The sequence below is a fragment of the Ochotona princeps genome, chromosome 8 (genome assembly GCF_030435755.1).
Source record: "Ochotona princeps isolate mOchPri1 chromosome 8, mOchPri1.hap1, whole genome shotgun sequence".
Classification (NCBI taxonomy): domain Eukaryota; kingdom Metazoa; phylum Chordata; class Mammalia; order Lagomorpha; family Ochotonidae; genus Ochotona; species Ochotona princeps.
In genome coordinates, this window is record NC_080839.1 from 38497430 (window position 1) to 38521217 (window position 23788).

Below are 23788 nucleotides of genomic sequence, written 5' to 3' on the forward strand. Positions count from 1 at the left end.
TTCTATGTATTGTGCCATGTTATGATGCAGCAAGAGGTCCTGACCAGATGCACACAACCAGACCAGTCTTGGACTTTCACCTTTGAGAACTATGAATTAAACTTCGCTTTGTAGATCACTCTAATCTCCAGGATTTTGAGACAACAGTTAGGCAGAGTTGATTTGTTATTAGTAAGAAAGCTTAGAAAATGAGTGAGCTAAGCTGGATTCAACTTTAGAGGACAGTGACAAGGGGATACAGAACACTCAAAAGTCAATTACTTAAAAAAAAAAGTCAATTTTATTGTTTCATGGCTAGTAATCTATACAAATATTTTAGAGTTCATAGAAAATGTATATAGTGATAAAACCATGCATGAATTTAAAAGTTTTTGTTACACCAAAATAAAGATGTCAAATTGTTTTCCATGAGTTTTTAAAAAGTTCTTTCACATATTATTTGTGCTTTCTCCACAATTATGCAATTTTTTCTATTATTGTTTTTTAAAAGTTTTTTTTTTTCATGATACAGTTCCATATGCTCAGGGATTTCCCCTTCCACCCTCCCTATCCTCCTTTCCTCCCCCAACTGTTTGCCCCTATATTGTAACAACAGTATAGTTATTCAGTAACAGTCACAAGTTCATAATTCTGCTATTGAACTGTATCATGAATTGTAGTGATACAGTTGTACAAAGTCCAGAATTCTATTGTCAAGATATACTGAATAGTTTCACTGGGAGTCCGAAATTTTATTCGGGAGTAGAAATGCATACTGCAGTGCAGCTGTATTTCTCGATATTCTTGCCTCCATTATACAGTTCCTTTAGATATAAATCTTTACCTATATATCTACTGGTCTATTTTGCATGAACATTGCCTTATATCACAGAGAACATATATTTGTCCTTTTGGGATTCGCTTATTTCACTGAGCATAATGGCTTTTAGTTTGGACCATTTTGTTGCAAATGGTAGAATTTAATTACATGTAATGGCTGTGTACTCCATGGAGTAGATGAACCAGTTTCTTTATCCATTCCTCTATGGATGGTCATCTGAGTTGTGTAAATATAGGATTACAGGTCACTTACATTTATGCAGTTTTGGGGGGAAAGATTTATTTTATTTGAAAACCAGAATGAGATGACTGAATGGAGGGAAGAAAGATCTTCCATCACCTGGTTCATCTCCCCAAATGGCCATAATTAGGGCTGGGCTGTGCCAAAGACAGGAAGTTGAAGCTCTATCCAGGTCTCCCATGTGGACAACAGAGGCCAATATACTTCTTTAAGCTTCCTGTTTTCCCAGGTGCATTAGCAGGCAGCCGATTCAGAATTATAGCAGTCATGATTTGAACTGGTATTCTGATGTGGGATGCCAGCATCAGAAACAGCTGCTTAATCCAATGTGTCACAATGCCAGCCCCTACACTTTGATTAGGATGTTGAAATTCTTTATCTTTGAGGTTCAGCTGCTTTGCTCAGTTGTGCATTTTGGCTGTCAATGACTGTCCTGTTACCTTTACATACTTATTTTGGTAGTTTTTAGGAATTATTAATTATGTGCCTACCTTAGGTTACATTATTTACTATTCACATTTCTTTCCTAGTAAACTAAGCAAGAATTACACATCATTTTCATCAGTGGTCTTCAGAGTTTGGCTTCTCAAAATGTAGACTCCAGGCTAGCAGCATACATATAGTTTGAGAGCTTGTAAGACATTGTGAATCACAGATCCCATTCCAAAACTACTGAATTAGAATCAACATTCTATTATTATTTTTTAAATACTTATTTTTAGTAGAAAGTCAGATATACAGAGAGAAGAGACAGAGGGGAAGATCTTCTGTCCTCTGATTCACTCCACAAGTGGCCATAACACCCAGAGATGAGCCGATCCAAAGTTAGGAGCCAGGAGCTTCTTCCAGGTCTCCCATGCGGGTGCAGGGTGCCAAGGCTTTGGGCCATCCTCGACTGCTTTCCCAGGCCACAAGCAGGAACTGGATGGGAAGCGGGGCCGCTGGGATTAGAAGTACCACTCACGTTGAATCCTGGCATGTGCGAGGTGAGGACTTTAGCTACTAGGCTACTGTGCTGAGACTAGAATCAACATTTTTAATATTTTCCCTACACTTAATCATATGTAGTGATATGATCATTAAAATTTAGCCTTGATCATAATCGGGTGCATTGGTAATTTTAAATTATATCAACTGGCAGTAGTTTCATAGTACACCAAGTGGAAGTGCTTATGGTTTTCTTTCACTCATGCATTGAAAGTTCTCTCAGACAATACTATTGTTCTGTTACATTTTGAATGCATTGGTTAATGTGAATACCATTACATTCTGCATCATAGGTATTAGTCATCAAAGAGACAGCACTGTTTTTTTTTTTTTTAAAGATTTACTGATTATTGGAAAGGCAGGTTTACAGAGAGGAGGAGAGACAGAAAGATCTTTCGTTTGCTGGTTCACTCCCCAAGTGGCTGCAATGACCAGAACTGAGCTGATATGTAGCCAATCTGAAGCCAGGAGCTTCTTCCGGGTCTCCCACATGGGTGCAGGATCCCAAAGCTTTATGCTGTCCTCTACTTCTTTCCCAGGTCACAGGCAGGGAGCTGGAAGGGATGTGGTGCAACCAGGATATGGACTGGCACTCATATCCTGGTAGATTCAAGGCAAGGATTTAGCCACTAGGCTACCGCGCTGAGCCTGCACAGTTGTGTTTTTCATGTTCACGTAGTCTGTCAGTTACTTGTCTGTAGTGGATCTCTTAAGTGGAAAAAAGGATTTAAAAGAAAATATTAAGATTATTTACAGCTTTTAAAGTATTAAATGTTTTCATATTTGTTTTTACAAACCATACTTACAAAAATTCACTGTGATTTAATATAATCATTGAAGTATTATTATGTTAAATGCATTGAAAGCCATTTTTTACTTTTTTTTTTTTAACCAGTAAATGTAGGACATACTTACATTCTTTGTTACAGTTTAATTGATATTTATCTTACATATGTACTTCTAAGAAACATATGTTTGGAAATAAAATCTGTTATGAACCTCTTGAGTATCAAAAATTAAAGTGAAAGGTTTTGGATTAGTTTTAAAAATGATCCACTGTTGTTAAAAAACCGAAATAAATAAAAAGAGTATTAATAAAATCTAAACATACAGAGCTCTTACGTGGTTAGTTCATAAACTTATTACTCTGAATCTTTTATATAAATAGGAAATGCTGCTGTCCTGTAAGATTTCATGTCATCTTTCACTTAAATACATCTAAATAATTTACTGTTTAAGTTGCATGTTGAATATCTTTTAAGGTTTAAAGTTCTGTGGATTCTAACAATTTTCAGACTCAAGTTATTGTCACAATATAGAAGCTTCATTGTGCCAACATAACCTACCTTTACAGCCACTGATCTCTTCTTCAGAACCTCAGGTCACAGACAGATCTTTTGTCTTGTGGTATGTCACATAATTATAATCACAAAATATAACCTTTCCTCATCGACTTTTGCCACTCAGTATAATGTCCTTGTTATTGTCCAAGTTGTTATATCAATATTTCATTGCTCAGCAGTATTGCATTGTATATATGTACCAGTTTTATTCATCTGTTGACAGATGTTTTAATCAGTTTTCGAAAATTGTTCAAATTCTTAGGTGAACCTAAATTTTCATTTGAAGAGTAGGGTAAATATGAAGAATGGGAATGGTGGATCTTGCATTTTTAAATACATAAGAAACTGTTTTCATCTGTTTCCTAGAATGGAATTACATTTTGTTTTCTCACTGCAATGCATGTGAGTTTGGGTAACTTTGTGTCCTTATGATCCTTTGGGATTATCAGAACAGTCTGAGTATCCCCTAGCAAATGTTTAGAACCAAACAGACTTTTTAGTTTTTCAGATTTTGGAATATTTGTATAGATTTAACCAGTTGGGCACTCCTAATCTAGTAATCCAAAAATTCAAGATTATTTTTAAGAAGTTCACATTTTGGAGCATTTCATATTCTGGAGTTTCAGATTAGGGATGCTCAACATGTCTGTTTTTGTTAAAGGGACACACACACACACGTGCACACAGAGGGAGAGGGAGAGAGGGAGACGTCTTCCATTTGCAGGTTCGCTCCCCAAATGGTCGTGTCAGCTACAGTTGGCCAGCCTGGAGCCAAAGAGCTCCCTCTGGATGTCCCAAGCACTTGGGCCATTTTTTTTGCTGCTTTCCTAGGCACAATAGTAGCAAGCTGGATTGGCAGTGGAGCAGCTGTGACTTGAACTGGCATCCAATATTTATGCTGGCACCACAGGAGATGGCTTTACCAACTAAGTCACAGGGTCAACCCTGTATAATAGATCTCCTAATAGATGTGTATCATTTGCTGAAATAATGTATTTGAAAGAATATTTATTTGAGGGGAGAAAGAGAAAAATGGAGTGAGGGGAGAGGGAGTGAGCCAAAGTACTCCCATATGTTGGTTTATTTCTCAAATACCTGAAGCAGGACTTAGTGAAACCAAACACAGGAGCTGGGCATTCACTCATGTGGGTGGCCATCATTTGACCTGTCACTGTTTCCTCCCAGGTCTGTATATAACAGACATTTAGAGTCTAACTAGTAACTATGGTATTGGATGTGTATGTCTTAACTGCCAGGCCAAACAACTGCACCTCACCATGTTTTTTTTAAAGATTTATTTATTTTTATTGGAAAAGCAGATATTTTTGTTGGAAAGGCAGATATATAGAGAAGGAGATAAAGGGAGAAAGAGCTTCTGCCCACTGGCTCACTCCCCAAGCAGCCACAATAGCTGGAGCTGAGCTCCAATCAGGAGCCAGGAGCATCTTCTGGGTCTCCCATGTGAGTGCAGGATCTCAAGGCTTTGGGCTGTGCTCGACTGCTTTCCAGGCCACAGGCAGGGAGCTGGATGCAAATTGGAGCAGCTGGGTTTAGAACCATTGCCCATAGGGGTTCTGGTGTATATAAGGCAAGGACTTTAGCCAGTAGGCTACTGTACTGGGCCCTCACCATGGTTTTAATGTACTTCTCTAATTGCTGATAAAAATACTGAGTATTTTTTGTGTGGTTATTTGCTAAGATGTACCACTTCCCTACTGAAGTGTCTTTTGTCCATTTTAATTGGGCTCCTATTGTTGAGCTTTGAGACTTATAGTCTGAATAAAAGTAAAAATATTCTATTGCCTGTGTAATTTACAAATAGTTTTTCTCAGCATGTAGTTTGTCTATGTTACTAATAGTATGTTTTAAGAACAAAAGTTGATAAAATCCAGTTTATCAATATAAAAAATGACTCATGCTTTCGGTATCTGGTGTGCTAAGTTTTTCCCTGATCCTAGATCACAAGTATTGCCTCATATGTTTTTCCCCCTAAGCTTTGATGGTTTTATATTTTGCATTTAGGCCTATGATTTATTTGAGTAAGATATGAGGCTCAGGTTGATTTTTGTTCATACTAGTCCTTTTGGTTTGACACCATTTGTTTAAAAACCATTGTTTCTGTGCTGGCTTGTCTTTGTACTTCTGCCAGAAATCAGCTGGGCATGTTTGTGTTGGCATGCTTCTGAGTACTGTATTCGGTTTTATTCATTCATCTATTTAATCCTTCACTAGTAATAAAGCATTTTCTTGATTAGTTAGCATTAGATCAGGGGATGGCAGCAGCCACAATCCATAAGTCAAATATTTTGTGAATAAAGTTTTATTAGATGCACATCTGTTCATTTGCATACTGTCTGTGGTTGTTTTCTTGCTATAATTAAAGTTAAGTAGGCATGATAGGAAGCACGCTTCCTGAAGAACTAAAATATTTACTTACTGGTCCTTACCAGGAAATGTTTTTCTACTTCTGCCATACAAACTGTCCTAAGATTATGTGTTATTCCTCTTACATTATTTCTTTCAAAATGTCTTTGCTAGTTCCTTTTTTAAAATCAGCTTTTATATATGTATTTAAAAATCTCTTATTTTCCTTTCTTCTTGCTTTGAGTTATTTTTCTAATCTGAAAGTAGGAACTCAGATTATGGATTTAGACACATTCTTTTCTACTGTAAACATTTTTTATTTTTTCTTTTATCTTTTTATATTTACATTTTTTTTTGTTTACATTGCATTATGTGACACTGTCTCACAGGCTCTGGGATTCCCCCATCCCCTCCCTCCATGGTGGATTCCTCCACCTTGCTGCAGTATTACAGTTTAAATTCAGTCAAGATTTCACTGCTTTCATTGCAAGCATAGAGTCTAGCATTTTATTGTCCAGATAAATTCAACGGTTTCTTGGGGAGACCATCTCTGGTCTGAAAGCAGAGCTGGCAGAATATCATCCCGATCAATTAAAAGCCACAACATAACATCAAGAACAATTTACAACATTATGGAATTAATTGACATGGTATTAACAAATATGTTAAAAATGCAAGTTCTTAACCACATCCTGTAAACATTTAATGGAACAAAATTTCTGTCAAACAGTTTATATCTCATCTCTATATAATTTATTTCACATCTTACAATTTCTAATTTCATTATGACTGCATTTTGGCCAATGAATTATTTAAAGGCATTTTTTTTAAGTTTCTGAGAGTTTGGAGATTTTCCTGTATATGTGTCATTTATTCCTAATTTAATTTCATTGTGGTCAGAGAATATAACTTTGCACATTTAACTTTTAAGTTTAATATCCAGGATATGGTTGATCTTGGTGAATTCACGTGCATTGCAAAAGGATTTGATTCTGTTGTCAGATGAGGTGATTTTCTCTTTGTTGGTTCTGTCATTGAATAGAGGAGGCTGGTGCAGTCTTCAATTGAAAGTGTGGATTTCTGCATTTGTGTTGTGACATGTTATGCAGGTTTGCAGCTTAGAACAATGGGCTATACCATGTAACCCAGGTGTGTGGTGGGTCATACTAAATAGGTTTGTGTAGACACAGGAATGTAGAGGAAGGTAAAGAATCTATATTCAAATCACAGAGCAAAACCACCAGGGGAAATTAGCATAAGCATTTAGGGAATCACCCTATCTCCTCTGTCTTTATTCTTAGTTCTTTGTTGAAGAATTTGGCTTTTACATAGATAGGCTACTGGGGAGCATTCCTTTCCCCATGACTTTGTAATAGCCTGAATACACCACATCAATGGTATAAGCAACTCCAGTGTGCTTTTCAGCAGCATAATCTTACCAACACCAGAATACAAATCCTTTTGCAACAATAGCATCCTGTATCAATCAGGAGTGTTGGTTTCAGTGCTAGATATTCTGTTTCCAGTCAAGCTTCCTGGCACACAGGAAGGGAGTCCAAGTGCTTGTGCCTGGGGATGCAGTGGAAGATGGCACAAGTACTTGGACTTCCTTCCTGTGTAAGAGAGATCACCTCAGAGTGTTTGGTCTGCTTTGGTTGTTGTTGCCATCTGGGGAGTGAACCAGTGGGATGGGGGATCTCAACCTCTCTCCTCTTAAACTAAATAAATAATTTAAAAAATTCTTTAAAAATACTTATTTTTATTTGGGAGGCTGAGTTACGGATAGAGGACACGGAGATTGAGACTGTTCACTCCCCTCATGTCTGCAGTGGCTGGAGCTGGGTCTGGAGCCAGGTACTGCTTCTTTGACCCTCTTCCTCTGTTTTCCCAGGCACATCAGCAGGCAGCTAAACTGGAAGTAAGGCAGCTGGGACTCAAGCTGGTGCCCATATGGGATGTTGTGCTGCAAATGCAGGCTTCATCATGTATGCTATGGCACTGACCCCTAAACAGATAAATTTTTAACAACAAAAAAAATCCTCTTAAAATGAATCCATTTTAAATGAGGGTGAAAATCATAGTAAATGGTGACAATCTGGTAAAAAAAAAAGGTTAAAAACATGTTTATTTTATAATTCTATCATTATATAATTTCAACTCTGCACACATTCATAGGAAGGACAAAAAGTAAATAAGATTGGCTTGGAAAGTGGCGAACAGTATTAGTTTTTCTAACTTCATTTTTAACTGTTATAGAGGGCCACATTTTAGAAACAGGCTAAAATGTTTGGTTCTTTTTACCAGGGGCTTCCTCAGTGCTTTGATGATAGACTCTTTGCCATTCTTTGTATTTAAATATTCTTGTGGCATTTTTCTTCTTAAAAAAATGGCTTAAGTTCTAAATCCTCATTTTCCAGGATAACTGAACATTGCTCCTCTGCTTCTTGATAGACTTCATGAACTAGTTTTTTTGGAGGGGGGGTTATTTTTTTGCATTGCTGTTTGGTGTGTTTAAATATGTATTAATCAGTGAAGACACTGATGAACTAATACTTCATCCGTAGGAATTAATGTTAGTATTCACCGGATATATATATTTTAAAATGGAATTAACTCATTAAATTTTTCTTGTTATGAGGACTGTTACTGTTGTATGTCAACTCATAGTGAAAGGATCCTAAATAACAAATATCTGGGAAATGTCCCTCTGTACATGAAACTTTATCAAGGTAAGGGTCCAAATTAAGACTTCATAGATGAGATTATATGTCCGTGTTTTTTTCTTGACTTAATAAAAAGAAAATGACATAACAAAACAACAGAAAAGAAAATGACATAATTCAAGACAAAACACTACTCCTTCACTCCAAAGTGTGTATGTGTTTTATTTACACACACATACACTTTGGAGATTTGGCTCTCTGAAAATTTTTGTTTCTAATTTTAGTACTCTAAAGAATAACTTCTCCATAAAAAGAGCTGTGAATCTGTAAAGTTGTTCATTTCCTCACAGTTTTTCAAGGGTCATGTTAAAGCCATAATACAATCTAGCTTCTCTTACATGAAGCTTTAGTGGATCATAAATAGAAATTAAGGATATAGACTAGGTTAGACACAATATGGGAATTATTTTTGCTTTTTAGCTTTCTTTATGACTTTATATTGATCAGGTTTTTAAAACATAGTGAATGTTTTCCCATCAGCATCCCATCTCCAAGTGCCAGTTCCCACTTCATTTCTAATCCAGCTCCCTGCTAATACACCTGGGAAAGCAGCGCATAATGGCCCAAGTACTTGGGTCTCTTCCATTCAAATGGGGGACCTGGATGGAGTTCCAGACTCCTGGATTTGCCTAGTCCAATGCAGACTATTGCCAACATTTGGGGAGTGAACCAGCTGATGGAAGATCTCTTTCAATGTCTTGCCTCTCTGCTTCTCAAGGAAATAAAAGCAATCTAAAAAGAAAGATACATAAAGTGAGTTATAGGCAATAAGAATATAATACTTAGCATAAAATGAACTTAACCAGTTCTATTTAATATATGTGAAAGGTATCTTAAGAGCTTAACACTCTGGGAATGCTAAGAATACTACATGTATTTTGGTTTAAGATGCAGAAATGGACTAAGACATATGCCATATGTTCTCCTCTCATGCCAAGTTAACAAGAATTAAAAGACTGAGATGAAGAAACAAGGTCAACTCAGACTGAGCCAAATTAGACAACAGAATAATTGTCAGATTTTCTGTTGGCAGAGACAATTTGTTTTGAGCCAATCTTCATGAATTACAGGCTGTATTTTTCCCCCTGGTAATTCTACTGCCAGGCTTTCTGTTGACAAATTCTTTGTTTTGTAAACACCGAAAATTTTCATCAGTTACATTGTTTTTGGGCACACACTATGATTCTGAATAGAGAGGTATTTTTTTGATTCTAATTTTAAGGAAAGTTGCTGAGAAACAAATATGAAATCAAGTCAAAATTTAAGAACTTCTAACAGAATAGTATCTTATTTGGGGTTTCTTAGTTATAAATTCAGATGTAATATATAATATACTAACCAATATTGCCATTGGTTTTTGACAGTAATTATCAATATAGATTTGGTGTAAGCACAAGGTTTATTTTCTCTACAATTAAAAACAATCTAAAGGGGCAAATGAGAAAATTCACACAACTAATTGATTCACTTGAAATGAAAAACCAGTTAATGGGAAGAAGTGAATCTAACACTAGATTAGCATTTTTTTAAAAAAATATTTTACTTATTTGTTTGAAAAACAGAAATCTTTCAATCAGTGATTCACTATCCAAATTCCTGCAAAAGGGTCAAACCATACCGAAGCTGAAAGCCAGGATGTCAGTCCAGGCATCCCACATAAGTACAGGAACTTAATTCCATGGTATGTCATCATCTGCTTGCTAGGTGCTTTAGCAAGAAGCTGCGTCACAAGAAGAGGTGAGAGTGGATCCCAGGAATTAAATATGGGATGAGGGTTTCCCTATTGGTGGGTTACCCCACTGTGTTACAGTGATGACAACCCCAGGATTGTCTTTGTAAGCTGCCCTTCTCACTCTACATGAGTTTTCACTCTTACAACCATTCCTTATTTAAGTTATCATTTATAAATATGAAAAAATAATCATTTAAATACTATATAAATATATTTAATAGTAATAATATAAAGAAATAGGCAGCTGAAAGATTCACATTAAAATCATACATAATTTAGATGTTATCTACATTTTTCTGGAAACTTTTGATTCTTTTGTATATGTAAAATGCACATTTTACTGAATTGGTTTGTCATTTTGAACAGCTTGTTGGTAGAGTGTTTGGGTTTTCTCATGCACAACATCATATCATGTGCAAACATGGATAATTTGACCTCTTTTTTAAGTGCCCTTTATTTCTTTCTCCTTCCTAATTGCTATTGCTAAAACTTCTGTATTGAATACTTTATTGAATAGATGGATAAAGTAGAATAGACATCCTTTTCTTGTTCCAGATCTGAGAGGAAATGTTTTCAGCTTTTTCCTATTCAGTATGATATATGCTGTTGGTTTGTGATACATGGACTTGATAATTTTGAGAAATGTTTCCTCTATACCTAATTAGTGTAATTTTTTGTCATAAGGGGGTGCTGAATTTTATCAAATGCTTTCTTTGTACCTAGGGAGATAACACATGGTTTTTGTTCTGTTGATATGATGTATGACATTTATTGGTTTGCAAATATTAAACCACCTGCATTTCTAGGATAAATCACTTGACTATGATTTATGATCTTTTTGGATTCAGATTGCATCTTACTGAGATTCTTTGTATAAATGTTCATTATGGAAATAGGTATGTAGTTCTTGTGTCATTGGTTTTAGTTTCAAAATAATGCTGGCTCCATGAAGAGTTTGGCAGAGTTTCATCCTGTTCAGTATTTTGGAATGGTCTGAAAACTACTGGAGTAATTTCCCTTTTGGAAGTTTTATGCAATTCAGTAGTAAAGTAATCAGGTTCTGGACTTTTCCCTAATGGAAGACTTTAAAAAATTCATTATTTACTTTTATGGGAAAGTCAGATTTACAAAGAGGAGGAGACACAAAGATCTTCCATCTGCTGGTTCACTCCCTAAGTGGCTGCAATGGCTGGAGCTGAGCCCATCTGAAGCCAGGAGCTTCCTCTGGGTCTCCGTCACAGGTGCAGGGTCCAAAGGCTTTGGACCATCCTCCACTGCTTTTCCAGGCCACAGGTTGGGAAGTGGGAGCAGCTGGGACATGAACTGGCACCCATATGGGATCCCAGTGGATGCAAGGTGAGGACTTTAGCCACTAGGCTACTGTGCCAGGCCCAGTGGAAAATTTTTGATTATTGTTTCAATCGCATTGCTTGTTACAGGTCAATTTAGGCTGTCTATATATTCTTGATTGAACATTGGTAGGTTATATGACTACAGGAATTCATTTCCTTAAGATTTTCCAGCTTATTAGCATTTAGATCTTCACAGTAGTTTCTTCTGAACCTTTTTTCTTTTCTGCCCCCTCAGGAATGTGTAAAATATGAATATTTGGTCATGTAATGGTATTACATGCTTAATATAGATTTTATTTTTATTTTTGTCTGATTGGGTCATTTCAATATTCTTGCTCTTGAGGTCAAATTCTTCTACTTGGTCTATTCTCAGTCATATTTTATTTTAGTAATTGAGTATTTCATCTCAAATTTCCATTTGGTACTTTTTAATGAGTTCTATCTCATTAGTAATATTTTCATTGATTATTTTTTTATCTCTATTCTCTTGCATACTGTTAAGTTTCCTTATAATCTTTATTTCAAATTCTATATCTGTCATTTCTTACGTTTTCTTCAGTATAGGATGTAATTCTTGAGGGTTATTGTGTTGTGCTGAAGGCATCACATTACTCTGTTTCTTCATGTCTCCTGTGTCCTTTTGTTGAATTATGCCCATCTGATGCACTTGTCCCCCTTTTTTCATGGAGTAAGCTCTGTAGTAAAAGAGTTTAGCTGGAATACAGGGTATCACCTGGCTTGTTGCTTTGGCTTTGGTTATTGGTGAGACTAGGAATGTAGTCTCTGAGTGAGTGATTGTCTTAGTGTCTTGTGTGTAACTGACAGTGGTCTAGCCTGCTGGAGTTGATAAGGATAGAGGTGTGAACTGAGATGAATAAGGGTTTCTTGGGACGTGTATCTTTGGCCTTAAGAGAATTTGGTGCCAGAGAGGAGAGAGCGAGTGAGTGCTAGCTGACAGCCACTGGTTCACTTCCCAAATAATGGCTGTGATGACCAGAGCTGTGCTGATCTGAAGCCAGGAACCAGAAGCTTCATCCAGGTCTTGCACATGAGTGCAGGAGGCTAAGGCCTTGGGCCATCCTCTGCTGCTTTCCTAGGCCATTATGAGGGAGCTGGATCAAGAAGTGGAGCAGCTGGGACTTGAACCAGTGCCCATCTGGCAAGCCAGTGCTAGCAGGCAGAGGATTAACCATGTCAGCTCCATGCCCTTCTTTTATTTACCGTTAGTCCATGAAGTGTGGGACATTTTTAAATGGGTTTTATAAATGTGTATGTAAAACTGATACATGATTTTTCAAATGTGGTCTGATGATTGCTGCATGTAGTTGAGATCCTCAAGAACAGGCATGGAAATTACAGATGAAGTACTAAATCTGTTCCAGTTCCTGTTTTCACGAATACAACTGTCACTTAGCTGTTCTCATTTATGAATTGTTTATGACCACTTACATACTAAACAGCAGGATTAAGCAACTAAGGGCTTTTAGGGGCCAGTAATGCAAACAAGGCTGCTGTCTCCTATCAGAGTTCTGAGTCACAATCTGGATGACTTTGCTTCTGATTCAGCTTCCTGCTAATGCATCCGGAAAGCCAGCAAAAGATGACCCAAACACTTAGGCCTCCAATAGCTGTATATAAAACCAGGATGGAGTTCCTGCCTTCTGCCTCTGGCCTGGCCCTGCACTGGCTGTGGTGGCAATTTGGGGAGTGAACCAGAGGATGGAAGGTAACTTCTCTCACTCGTTCTGTTGCTCCTCTTTCTATCATCCTGGCTTCCAAAGAGAAATCTTGGGGAAAAAGAACCCGTAAGGCCTATAAAACCCACAATGTTTATACAAAATGCTTACTGACCCTTTATTTGAGGGCATTATCATGTTATTTAACCTTATGATTATCACTGATACTGTATTAACATAAACAATCATTTTAATTTCACATTTCTTTTTATCTTAATCCTATGTGACAAGCTGGATAGGTATTTAAATGATCATTTATTAAATTTCAAAAATAGTAAGCTCATAAGTTGGTTACAAATTATTCAAATTGTGTATTCTAAAAATTAATATTCATTCAAGGTAATCTCATAACCTTACTATTTAGCAGAATAAAAATAGTTTGTGTAATTATAATTTCATTTTTCTAGAATAACATTCATTCAATAATACTCTTGAATATTTACTTTCATCTATTGTAGGGGGCAGAGAGGGAGAGAGTGGGACCAATCAACCGGGACCTTGTAACCATTGGTTCACTCTCCACGTGCCTGCGATGGCCAGAGCTAGGTCAGGCAAAAGTCAGGAACCAGGCACTCCATTCATGCCTCTCACATGGGAGGCAGGGGCACAAGCACTCCAACCATCAGGATGCATTATATACATTATCAGAAAACTGGGACTTGGACCAGTACCCTGATATGGAATGTGACTTGTTGAGCCCCACTGTGTGCACTCAACAATCTATTTTTATGTTCATCTCTGCCACCATTATACCTACTCTTGTATGACCAAAGTACAGTGAAGTGTTAGCTGTGAGAAAATGCACATTTTCCCCTTGATATTTTAAAATAATGTTTTGTGTAGCTATTCGCTTGCATTTGGACAGAGAACATTTAAATTGCTTATTAGCTTATACAATAGTTTTTATCACTGAATACTTTCCTATACAGAGCAATTTCAACACAGCATACCTGTGAGCGGAGCCATTCGGTGTTGTCTGTTGAACAGTATGTGTGTGAAGTGAGTCAAAGGGAGGCAGATGATCTGGAAAGGAGTCTTCCTCTTGAGGTGCTAGTGACAGGCCAACAAAATCTTCATTTAGCGTGTCAACTCTTTCCAGCGGCCCCACTAGATCTGGTAAAAAAATTATCAAGAGAGGAGTCAAATGCAAATATTATTTCTATCAAACCTCTTAAGTAAGGTTACAGAAAAACTTTCATATATCTCAGTGCAACTTTTTATTTATTTGTTGTACAGCATATGATGAAACTCCTGTAGTGCTCGACCTTTTTGACTTCCATCAGTTTTATACTTATTTCAGTGAGTGTAGTTCGGTAACAGAGAAGTGAACTTTTCACATTCATATATATATATATGAATATGTATATATTTTTTTAATTGGAAAGTCAGATATACAGAGAGGAGTTGTGACAGAGAGGAAGATCTTCCATCCAGTGGTTCACTCTCCAAGTGGCCGCAGCTGAGCCAATCCGAAGCCAGGAGCCAGGAGCCCTTCCGGGTCTCCCACACAGGTGCAGGGTGCCAAGGCTTTGGGTCATCCTCGACTGCTTTCCCAGGTTACAAGCAGGGAGCTGGATGGGAAGTGGAGCTGCCGGGCCCGGTGGCGTGGTCTAGTGGCTAAAGTCCTTGCCTTGAAAGCCCCAGGATCCCATATGGGTGCCGGTTCTAATCCCGGCAGCTCCACTTCCCATCCAGCTCGCTGCTTGTGGCCTGGGAAAGCAGTCAAGGACGGCCCAAAGTCTTGGGACCCTGCACCCACGTGGGAGACCCGGAAGAGGTTCCTGGTTCCTGGCTTTGGATCGGCGCATCACCGGCCATTGCGCTCACCTGGGGAGTGAATCATTGGATGGAACATCATCCTCTCTGTCTCTCCTCTCTGTATATCTGATCTTGTAATAAAAATAAATCTTTTTTTTTTTTTTTAAAAAAAAGGAAGTGGAGCTGCCAGGATTAGAACCAGTGACCATATGGGATCCCGGTGTGTGCAAGGCGAGACTTTAACCACTATGCTATCGCGCCAGGCCCACATTCATATATATTTTTAAAAAGATTTATTTTTAAAGAGTTGCATAGAGAGGGAGAGAGTGATAGAGGGGTCTTCCAGCTATTGTTTTATTCCCCAGATGACTGCAGAGGCCAGCCACTGGCTAGGCTAAAAGCGAGAGCCAGGAGGTTCACTGGAGTCTACAGGTTAGTGGCATGAGCCCAAGGGCTCGGGCCATCTTCTGCTATCCCAGGCCATTAGCAGGAAGCTGGAATAGCAGTGAAGCAGCTGGGACATGAACTGGCACCCATATGGAATTCCAGCATTACAGAAAGCAGCTTTACTTGGGATATCATAACACTGATCTCTCAAAATTGACATTACAATAATTCACATTCATATTTTTAAAAAGAATATATCTTTCCCATTTATATTACTTTTTGTCAAAGCCTTATTTAGATATTTTAAAGATTTATTTATTTTTATTTGAAAGGTGGATTTATAGAGGAGAGGCAGAGGGAAATCTTCCATCCTCTGGTTCACTCTTTAGATGGCCTCAGTGGCTGGAACTGAGCTGACCTAAAACCAGGATCTTGGAGCTTCTTTGAGTCTCCCCATGGGTGCAGGGGTAGAAGGACTTGGGTCATCTTCTGTTGCTTTCCAAGCATAAACCAGGAGCTGGGTCAGAAGTGAAGCAGCTGGCACACAAACTGGTACCCATTTGGGGTGCTGGCACCACAGTCAGAGAATCAGCCCATTATGCCAGTGTGCCAGCCCCAGATTTTCTTGTTTTAAATTAGCCAATCACTGTAATAATTTGTTACCTTGAAATACACTAACAAGTGAATTATTCTACTCTTCAAAATATAGCACTTGGGCCTGGTGCGATAGCATAGTGGTTAAAGTCCTCGCCTTGCACACGCCGAGATCCCATATGGGCACTGGTTCTAATCCTGGCGGCCCCGCTTCCCATTCAGCTCCCTGCTTATGGCCTGGGAAAGCAGTCGAGGATGGCCTAAAGCTTTGGGACCTTGCACCCGTGTGGGAGACCTGGAAGAAGTTCCTGGCTCCTGGCTTTGGATTGGCTCAGCTCCAGCTGTTGCAGCTGATTGGTGAGTGAACCATTGGATGGGAAGATCTTCCTCTCTGTCTCTCCTCTCTGTATATCTGACTTTACAATCAATCAATCAATCAATCAATAAATCTTTTTAAAAAGGAGTTGTACACTGTTAATTCTGTTCAGTTCCATTGGTCTGCGTGTCCATTTTTATGCCAGAACTGTACTTTTTCTTTGAAGAAAGATTTGTTTGATAGGCAAAGGTATGGCAAAAGACAGTGTTTTTAAAAATCAATTAATTGATCATATATTATAAATAAATCATTATATATACTTTATACTGTATTTATACAATATGTATTAATATAAATATGACATAAACACTACATAATATATAAATACATTTTTAATTATCTCTAATTCTCATAATGATGCTATAAGGTTGATATCATTACTTCATTTGTAGGTATAGAAACTGAGTCAAAAAGGTTAATTGCTTTGCTCTGAGTCAATATCTATTTAGCAAAATAATCAGGGTTCATACTGAAATGACTGACATAAAGCCACTTTTGGTTCATTTCAACAAACCACCTGAGTCAAAGTTGAAACAAGCTGAGAGAACTTACTGTTGGTATGTCTTCTGAAATAAATGGCACTATTTCTTTGGTGGTCATACAGATTATTCTTTAAATCTATACTGTTTTGTTAGCTTTGTGCCTTCAAAGGAGATATCCTTTCCAATCTAGTCTCCAAAGGATTTTCAGGGTAAAACACATTTCAAGATGTACAGTCACATGGAAGAATGAAAATCTTTTATAACACTGTTTGTTAAACTGACAGCTCTACTTAACAGAAGCCATTAAAATATTTACAAAGTAGCAGCTGCTCTTGTAAAAAAACTACAGGTTTTTAGAGGCATAAAAATAAACAACTTGATAAGTACAAGATAAGCCATTTGACGGCTTCTTTGTGTACACTGTGCAATATACAGACAATTCTGTTATTTACATAGCAATTATAGCATAAAACCTTTTAAGTTAAAAGAACACAGAACCAGGAAGAACTGAACCTTTACAAGAATTTCTCTTACTATTCTTTGAAAACATTTTTAGAAATGCTGGGGTTTTGACTTTTTAAAAACAAGCTTTGTTCTTAGAAGTTAGCTGTATGCGAATGAACCTCGGTTGAACCTCAGTTGAACTTGGTTGTGTTCTCTCTTGTACTAGAATTTGAGCAAGGGCTCTTTTTAAGATCATTAAAGTTGCAGTTAGTAAATAAATAGAACAAACCAAAACATGTCAACAAAAATGTTTTAAGAGTAACTGAACATTTCATGTTTTTTTTTTTTTTTTTTTTTTTTTTAAGATTTATCTCTGTTTGAAACGCAGAGTTAGAAAGGAGAGAGACAGAGATCTTCTGTCCTGGTTCATGGCCACAACAATCAGGAGTCTGGAGGGTGAAAGGGTTCCAAGTTCTTGAACCATCTAGTGTTTGCTCAAGCATATCAGCAGGGAGTTGGATGGCAAGTAGAGCCACTAGGACTCAGACTTCCATGTGAGATGCCAGTGTCACTCCAGTGCTGGCTCCTGCATTGCTTGTTCTAATGTGACAATTTTTATAAGCTGAGTGATACCAAAACCCACTTTTAGAAAAAGTAAATGGTTAAGAATTCTTATTAAAGGGCAAATTCTTACAAAAAGACAATTCTTATTAGAAGAGAGCAATGATATGTAACTTTCACGAACCAAGACCACAGAGAGTGGAAAAAAGATACATGAAGGTTTTAGGAAAATCTTGCCAGTTACATTAAAAATAATGACACTGTCCTGCTCTTGTGACAAAATGAGCCTTCTAATTTTGTTTAATGTCTTCTTAACACTAGAAAGAGTTGGACTGAAAGATCTGGTAGTGATTTTTTAAAGTCTGTGATTAAAAGCTTAAAGATAAATATATTTGGGGGGTGGTAATGTGATGACTCAATGGGTAAATCCTCACCTTGCAAGTGCCAGGATCCTGTATGCATGCTGGTTTGTATCCAGCAGCTCTAATTCCCATCCAGCTCCCTACTTGTGGCCTGGGAAAGCAGTCAAAGATGGCTCAAAGCCTTGGGACCCTGCACCTGCGTGGGAGACCTGGAGGAAGTTCCTGGCTCCCGGCTCTGTATGGGCTCAGCTGTGGCACTTGTGGGCATTTGGTGAGTGAAACAGGATATTGAAGAACTTTGTGTGTCTCCTTCTCTCCATAAATCTGATCTGCCTTTCCAGTAAAAATAGATTTTTTTTTAAAAAACCACATATTTTTGTTGTATAAATTATAGAATCATTACAACTTCTGAAAATGTTTTGATGTCACTCTTCCTATATTAAGTTCAGTTTCTTTTTCTTTCCTCCAAATATAATATTTTACATGTTCTTAAGGGAAATAATAATTTCCCATATCCAGAACTGGAAAAAGACAAGAGACTAAATGGTAACTGGCGAACAATTCAGATGCAGCAGATAATGACAAAGGTGCTTTTGTGGGTGTGATCTTTTTTTTTTTTCAAATTTTCTGTTTCTTTTTCCTCTATCTGGGAGAAAAGGGAAGATGAGAGGAAGCCACATCCAGCCTCTCAACTGCCCTCGTATCAAGGGATAGGGAACAGTCATCCAATCTCAGTTATGGGTCCCCAATGTGGCACATTCTGCAAGGGTTCTGCCCAGGTGGTTTTGCTAGCTTTGAAATGCTGTCAGTCTCACCGATCCAAGGAAGAGGAATACCTTCCAATGTCCTTTGGTTTATTATAGTTGTCCTTAGAGTCTCCATTCACCCAGATGTTTGCTGTTGTCATTTTGCTCGGGTTGTTGTCCAATTTGTTCTGTCCTTCCTCTGCTATGGTGCATATGTCCTCTGCAGACCCTAATGGGATGCCATATCCTTTTTTTACATTTTTTTTTCATTTTTATTATATTTTGACAACCTTTACATAGTTAATTAGGTAAAAAAGGTTCAAGGGCTATAGGAAAATGTGTAAGACTATTATTTCCATATTGTTTCCTTCATATATCTGAGGTAAAGGGGATATTGAGGGAGAAGCCCCACCCAGTTTCTCACCCACCCCAGGTCTCGGATGTGGGGCATGCTCTGAGATCCTTGCTCAAGTGGTTTTGATAGTTCACCAGTTATGAATCGCTGCCAGTCTCGCCATTCCAAGCATGATGAGGTCGTTGAAGAATCCACTGATTGACATAGTCCTTCATAGAGTCTCCGTTTGCCCAGTATTTCGCTGCCAACATATAGCTGAGGTGGTTGATTGACTTGTTCTGTCTTCTGTCTTTTCTTGGTTAGGGTTCCGAGTCCGGCAGTTCGATTGGGGTGATCTCCAAAGAAACTTTGTCTGAGGTGTTCCCAGTCCAGATTCTTGTATGTACTAGCAGGTACAGGGCCTGGCACAGTCCATCGCCCCGATCAGCTGGTGGTTGCAATTGCTGGGTTGGTTCTGTTTTTAGCCCTGTCTTCCACTGGAACCAATGGGTGTTGCAGTGCAGCCTGGTTCTGCCCAGCACATACTCAGCCCTCACATAAACACAGTAGGAGCTGCAGCCCAGTCAGAGCGACCCACAATAACCCCCACGAGGCCTGCCCCCTACCCTGGTTTGCCAGTATGTGTAGCAGACTAGTCCAGTCTGTCCCACATCCCATTTGGCTCTCATACATGTCGATGGGTATTAAAGCTTAGTTCCATCTAACCAGCTCCACTATGCGGGCTGCCATATCCTCCATGTGCATCTGGGCCAGCTGTCCACTAATCCACTGAGGAGATCCAGTTCTGACACATGCATTCCATGGTCAGATCACCAATCCTCAATGTGAGATCTCAGACCCCTGCAAACCCCCACCTGTGCCATCACCAGACTCCTAAAAGCCCACATATCAAGTCCCCACAAGTGTGCCCTGGGGCGGCCATTGAGCTTCCCCCAGGGCCATTAGTGCCCTGGACCACCCAACCCAAATCCTGCCTGAACCTCCGTGGCCAGAGATTACAGACCTGGTACCCACCGTGCAGGTGGGCCCAAGGACCCAGGCCAGGTGATCCAGGCCCCATCATACTCCTCGTCGCTGGGGCTTGTGGACCTGGCACCTGCTGCGCAGGTGGGCCCAAGCCATGGAGCAATTTATCTTTTAAAGCTAATTTTATGAGATCGCATACTGGTCTCAATTACCCCAGGGTACTGGACATTATATCGGTACTGGACATTATATCTATGAAACTCATATGTACAAAATGCCAGCAAAACAGGAAAAACTGCATATTGATAATGTTAAATATAATTTTATGAACAAAAGTATGTTTTTAGCAGATTTTCCCTTGTGAGCATAGAGATTGGTGATGTGCTGATATACTTAAGTGGAGGTGGTAGGAGTTGGTGTACCTAAATGGAAATAAAACAGTAATTCATTCTTCAGGTAGATGTAAATACTGAGAATAAAACATCACTACTATATATTGATATAATAGCTATATTGTCCATATAGTATGATAACTATCATTAATTTGCATTGATTGATATATTGATTTCCATGTCCATATTTGATAGTTATCATTAGGTATGTTGATTGGTGTGTTGGGTTTCACTGTTTCTAATTTATGCAAGTACATCATAAGACACAGATCACTGAACCATTCTCTTCTCTAGAATAACTCAGTGGAAAAAGATCTTGATAGTTCGTTCATCCAGAATAATGTTATTTTTCATTGCTTGTCCTAGGTCAGAAAATGGAGTGTACTTGAGCAATTACTAAATTTTGGGGTTCACATTGTGCAGTGGGTTAAGTTGCCACCTGTGATACCAGCATCCCAAATGAGTGCAGTTCATGTTCTGGCTGCTTCACTTACAATCCAGCTCCCTACTAATGTGCCTTGAAAGAAGTACTTGGGTCCCAGTCACCCACACAGGATACCCAGATGAACCTCTTAGCTTTGGCATTCTCTCTTTCTCTTCCTTCCTCCTTCCCTCTTTGAAGCACCCGCTTCCTCTGTAACTCTGCTTCTCACACGTCTAAGAGTTTTTTTTAAATTACTAAATCTTAGTGTATTTTCATGGTAACTGATTTTCTTTTGCTGAAATTTAATGGCAAGATAATAGTTACACTTTTTAAATGACAGTTCAGAAAAAGGCCATGGAAAAGTGTGTATAATGTTAAAAAATGCATGAATTACAAACTTTATAATTTTTTCCCTTTTTTTTTATTGGAAAGACAGATTTAGAGAAGGAGAGAGATAAAGAAAAGGTCTTCCTTCTGCTGGTTCACTGCCCAAATGGCTGCAGTGGCAGGAGCTGAGCTGGATCAGAAGTCAGGAGCCCGAAGCTTCTTCTGTTTTTCCCATGTGGATTCAGGGTTCCAAGGTATTGGGCCATCCTCTACTGCTTTCCCAGTTCACAAGCAGGGAACTGTGTTATCTGGGACACAAACCAGCCCACCCACATGGGGTTCTGGTGTTTATAATGTAGAAGATTAGCCAATCGAGCCATCGTGCTGGGTCCACAAACTTTTTAAAATCACATTTCATCTTCAACTGATTTTATTTTTTTTCCAAAAAGATATGTATTTCTTTGAAAGAAAGGAAGGAGGTGGTGGGATGGAAGGGGGGTGTGGCGCAAAGAGGGAGGGAAGGTAAGAGAAAGAGATACAGAGTGTACTTCCATCTACTGGTTCACTCCTCAAATGGCTGCAATAGCCAGGAATAGGCCAAGCTTAAGTATGGAGCCAGAAACTCCACCTAGTTCTTTCACATGGGTCCAAGTATTTTGGCCACCATCCACTGTCTGGGCACACTAGCAGGAAGCTTGACTGACAGCAGGGCAGCCAGGTCTTGAACTGGCATTCCATTATAGGTTGGTGGTATGGCACATACTGCCACAACACCAGTCCTTAATTCCTGTTTTCCATGATGAAACCTCCTCATACGTTGATAAAATTTAAGTCTTGACCAATAACTTAGTGATAGCTATTAAATTGCAAGGAGTTTTAAGTTATTTCTTAGATCAGGAATTCTGATATGCTTATCTAAACTAATAATAACTTATAATATTAAGTGAAAAGAAAGTAATTTAATTGGCAGAGGAACCAAAGGCTATGGATCTTTTTAGTCTGTGTTTTGTACGAACAAACTTAAAAGCTATTCAAATGAATGAACAGGAGTGAGTCAATATAACTACTGATAACTACCTGATTTTTTTTCTAGGTTCTGCCATGTGAACCTCTAGAACTCATGAAAATCTCAGCAGATGTTGTAATTGTTGGTTATTTGTTCCTACGCTTCTATGAATACTTTTATATTTTGGAATTCATAAGAATGTGTTGTCACTAAATTTTATTGCAGATGCTATGAGGTTTGCTATCCTGATTGCTATTTCTGTTTTGAGAAGTCTCAGGAAGATTACAGAACTACAGCAATGTTGTATTTTCAGGGTTCTCTGACAGCAGTGATTTTCATAAAAATGGTGAATTAGCCAACCATCTATCCATAATATGCTGGTTAAATGAATTATAATACACTCATACAACTGAATAATATATCTTTATAAAAAGGGGGCAGGATGGCTGAGTCCACATTTTCTGGTTTTGTTAAAAACAGCTAGTGATTAGTTTATTAATATGTGAAAGAAGAAAAGCTAGAAAACATATAGCGTGTCAGGATTCCTTTTCTGGTGAGTGGCATTATACAGAACTTTTCTAGATTAATATTCTGATATTTAAATTTTATAGATTATATATGTATTATCAGAAAGAATAACACTTAAAATAGTGGTTATAATATAAGATACACATAAAAATATTTAATGCTTAAAATCTCATAATTGACATTACTTGCCTCTGAATAGGAACTGCATGATTACAGGTAGAACTAGCTATAGAACTTTTCTCTAGAAAAGTTATAGCTTTTGAATTCTGAGCCGTTATTCATTGCTAAAATCAGTATTCACTATTAAAAAAGAAATGCAGAATTTAAAATGTTACATAACTAAATAAAAGTTTATATGAGCTTAATTTTACATAAACTGAACAATATAAATGGGTAATTTAGAAATTGATCAAATAATTGCATTTTCTGAAAACTTTTCAGCTTAAAAATATTTTGATATTTAAAGTCATACATAATTACACGTATTTATGGGGTACCATGTCATGTCTTAATACATGTACTCTAATCAAGGTTAGTATGTCTAAATGCTTATCTATTCATATGGTTCTAAAATTGCCTCTTTCATCTTTAAAAAAAAAATCACAACACGTCATTGTTTCCTATAGTTTTGCTATAATCCAGAACATCAGAACTTCTTTTTCCTGATTAAAACTTGGTATTACTGGAGGGGAGAAGAGAAGGAGGGGAGGGAACTTGGGGGAGGGGGAAAACAGGCCCCAATGCCAACTAAACTATATCAAAGAACAATAACAAAAAGTATTA

The 23788-nt window shown here is 38.0% G+C and overlaps 1 protein-coding gene across 6 annotated transcripts in view; it reads right to left on the reverse strand.

Annotated features, from left to right (window-relative positions):
* The window catches only part of WDPCP (WD repeat containing planar cell polarity effector), a 327334-nt gene that overhangs the window by 28495 nt on the left and 275051 nt on the right, over positions 1 to 23788 (reverse strand). For 3 of the 6 annotated variants that reach the window (XM_004580285.2, XM_058667871.1, XM_058667876.1), the window contains 2 exons: positions 14248 to 14410; positions 8975 to 9209 (listed from right to left, as the gene is read on the reverse strand). In XM_004580285.2, coding sequence (XP_004580342.2) covers positions 9191 to 9209; positions 14248 to 14410 — 182 coding nt within the window. In that variant the 3' untranslated portion in view covers positions 8975 to 9190. Of the gene's footprint in view, positions 1 to 2410; positions 2648 to 8973; positions 9210 to 14247; positions 14411 to 23788 lie in introns of those variants that run through there. The other 3 variants (XM_058667872.1, XM_058667875.1, XM_058667873.1) reach the window with 3 other exon arrangements.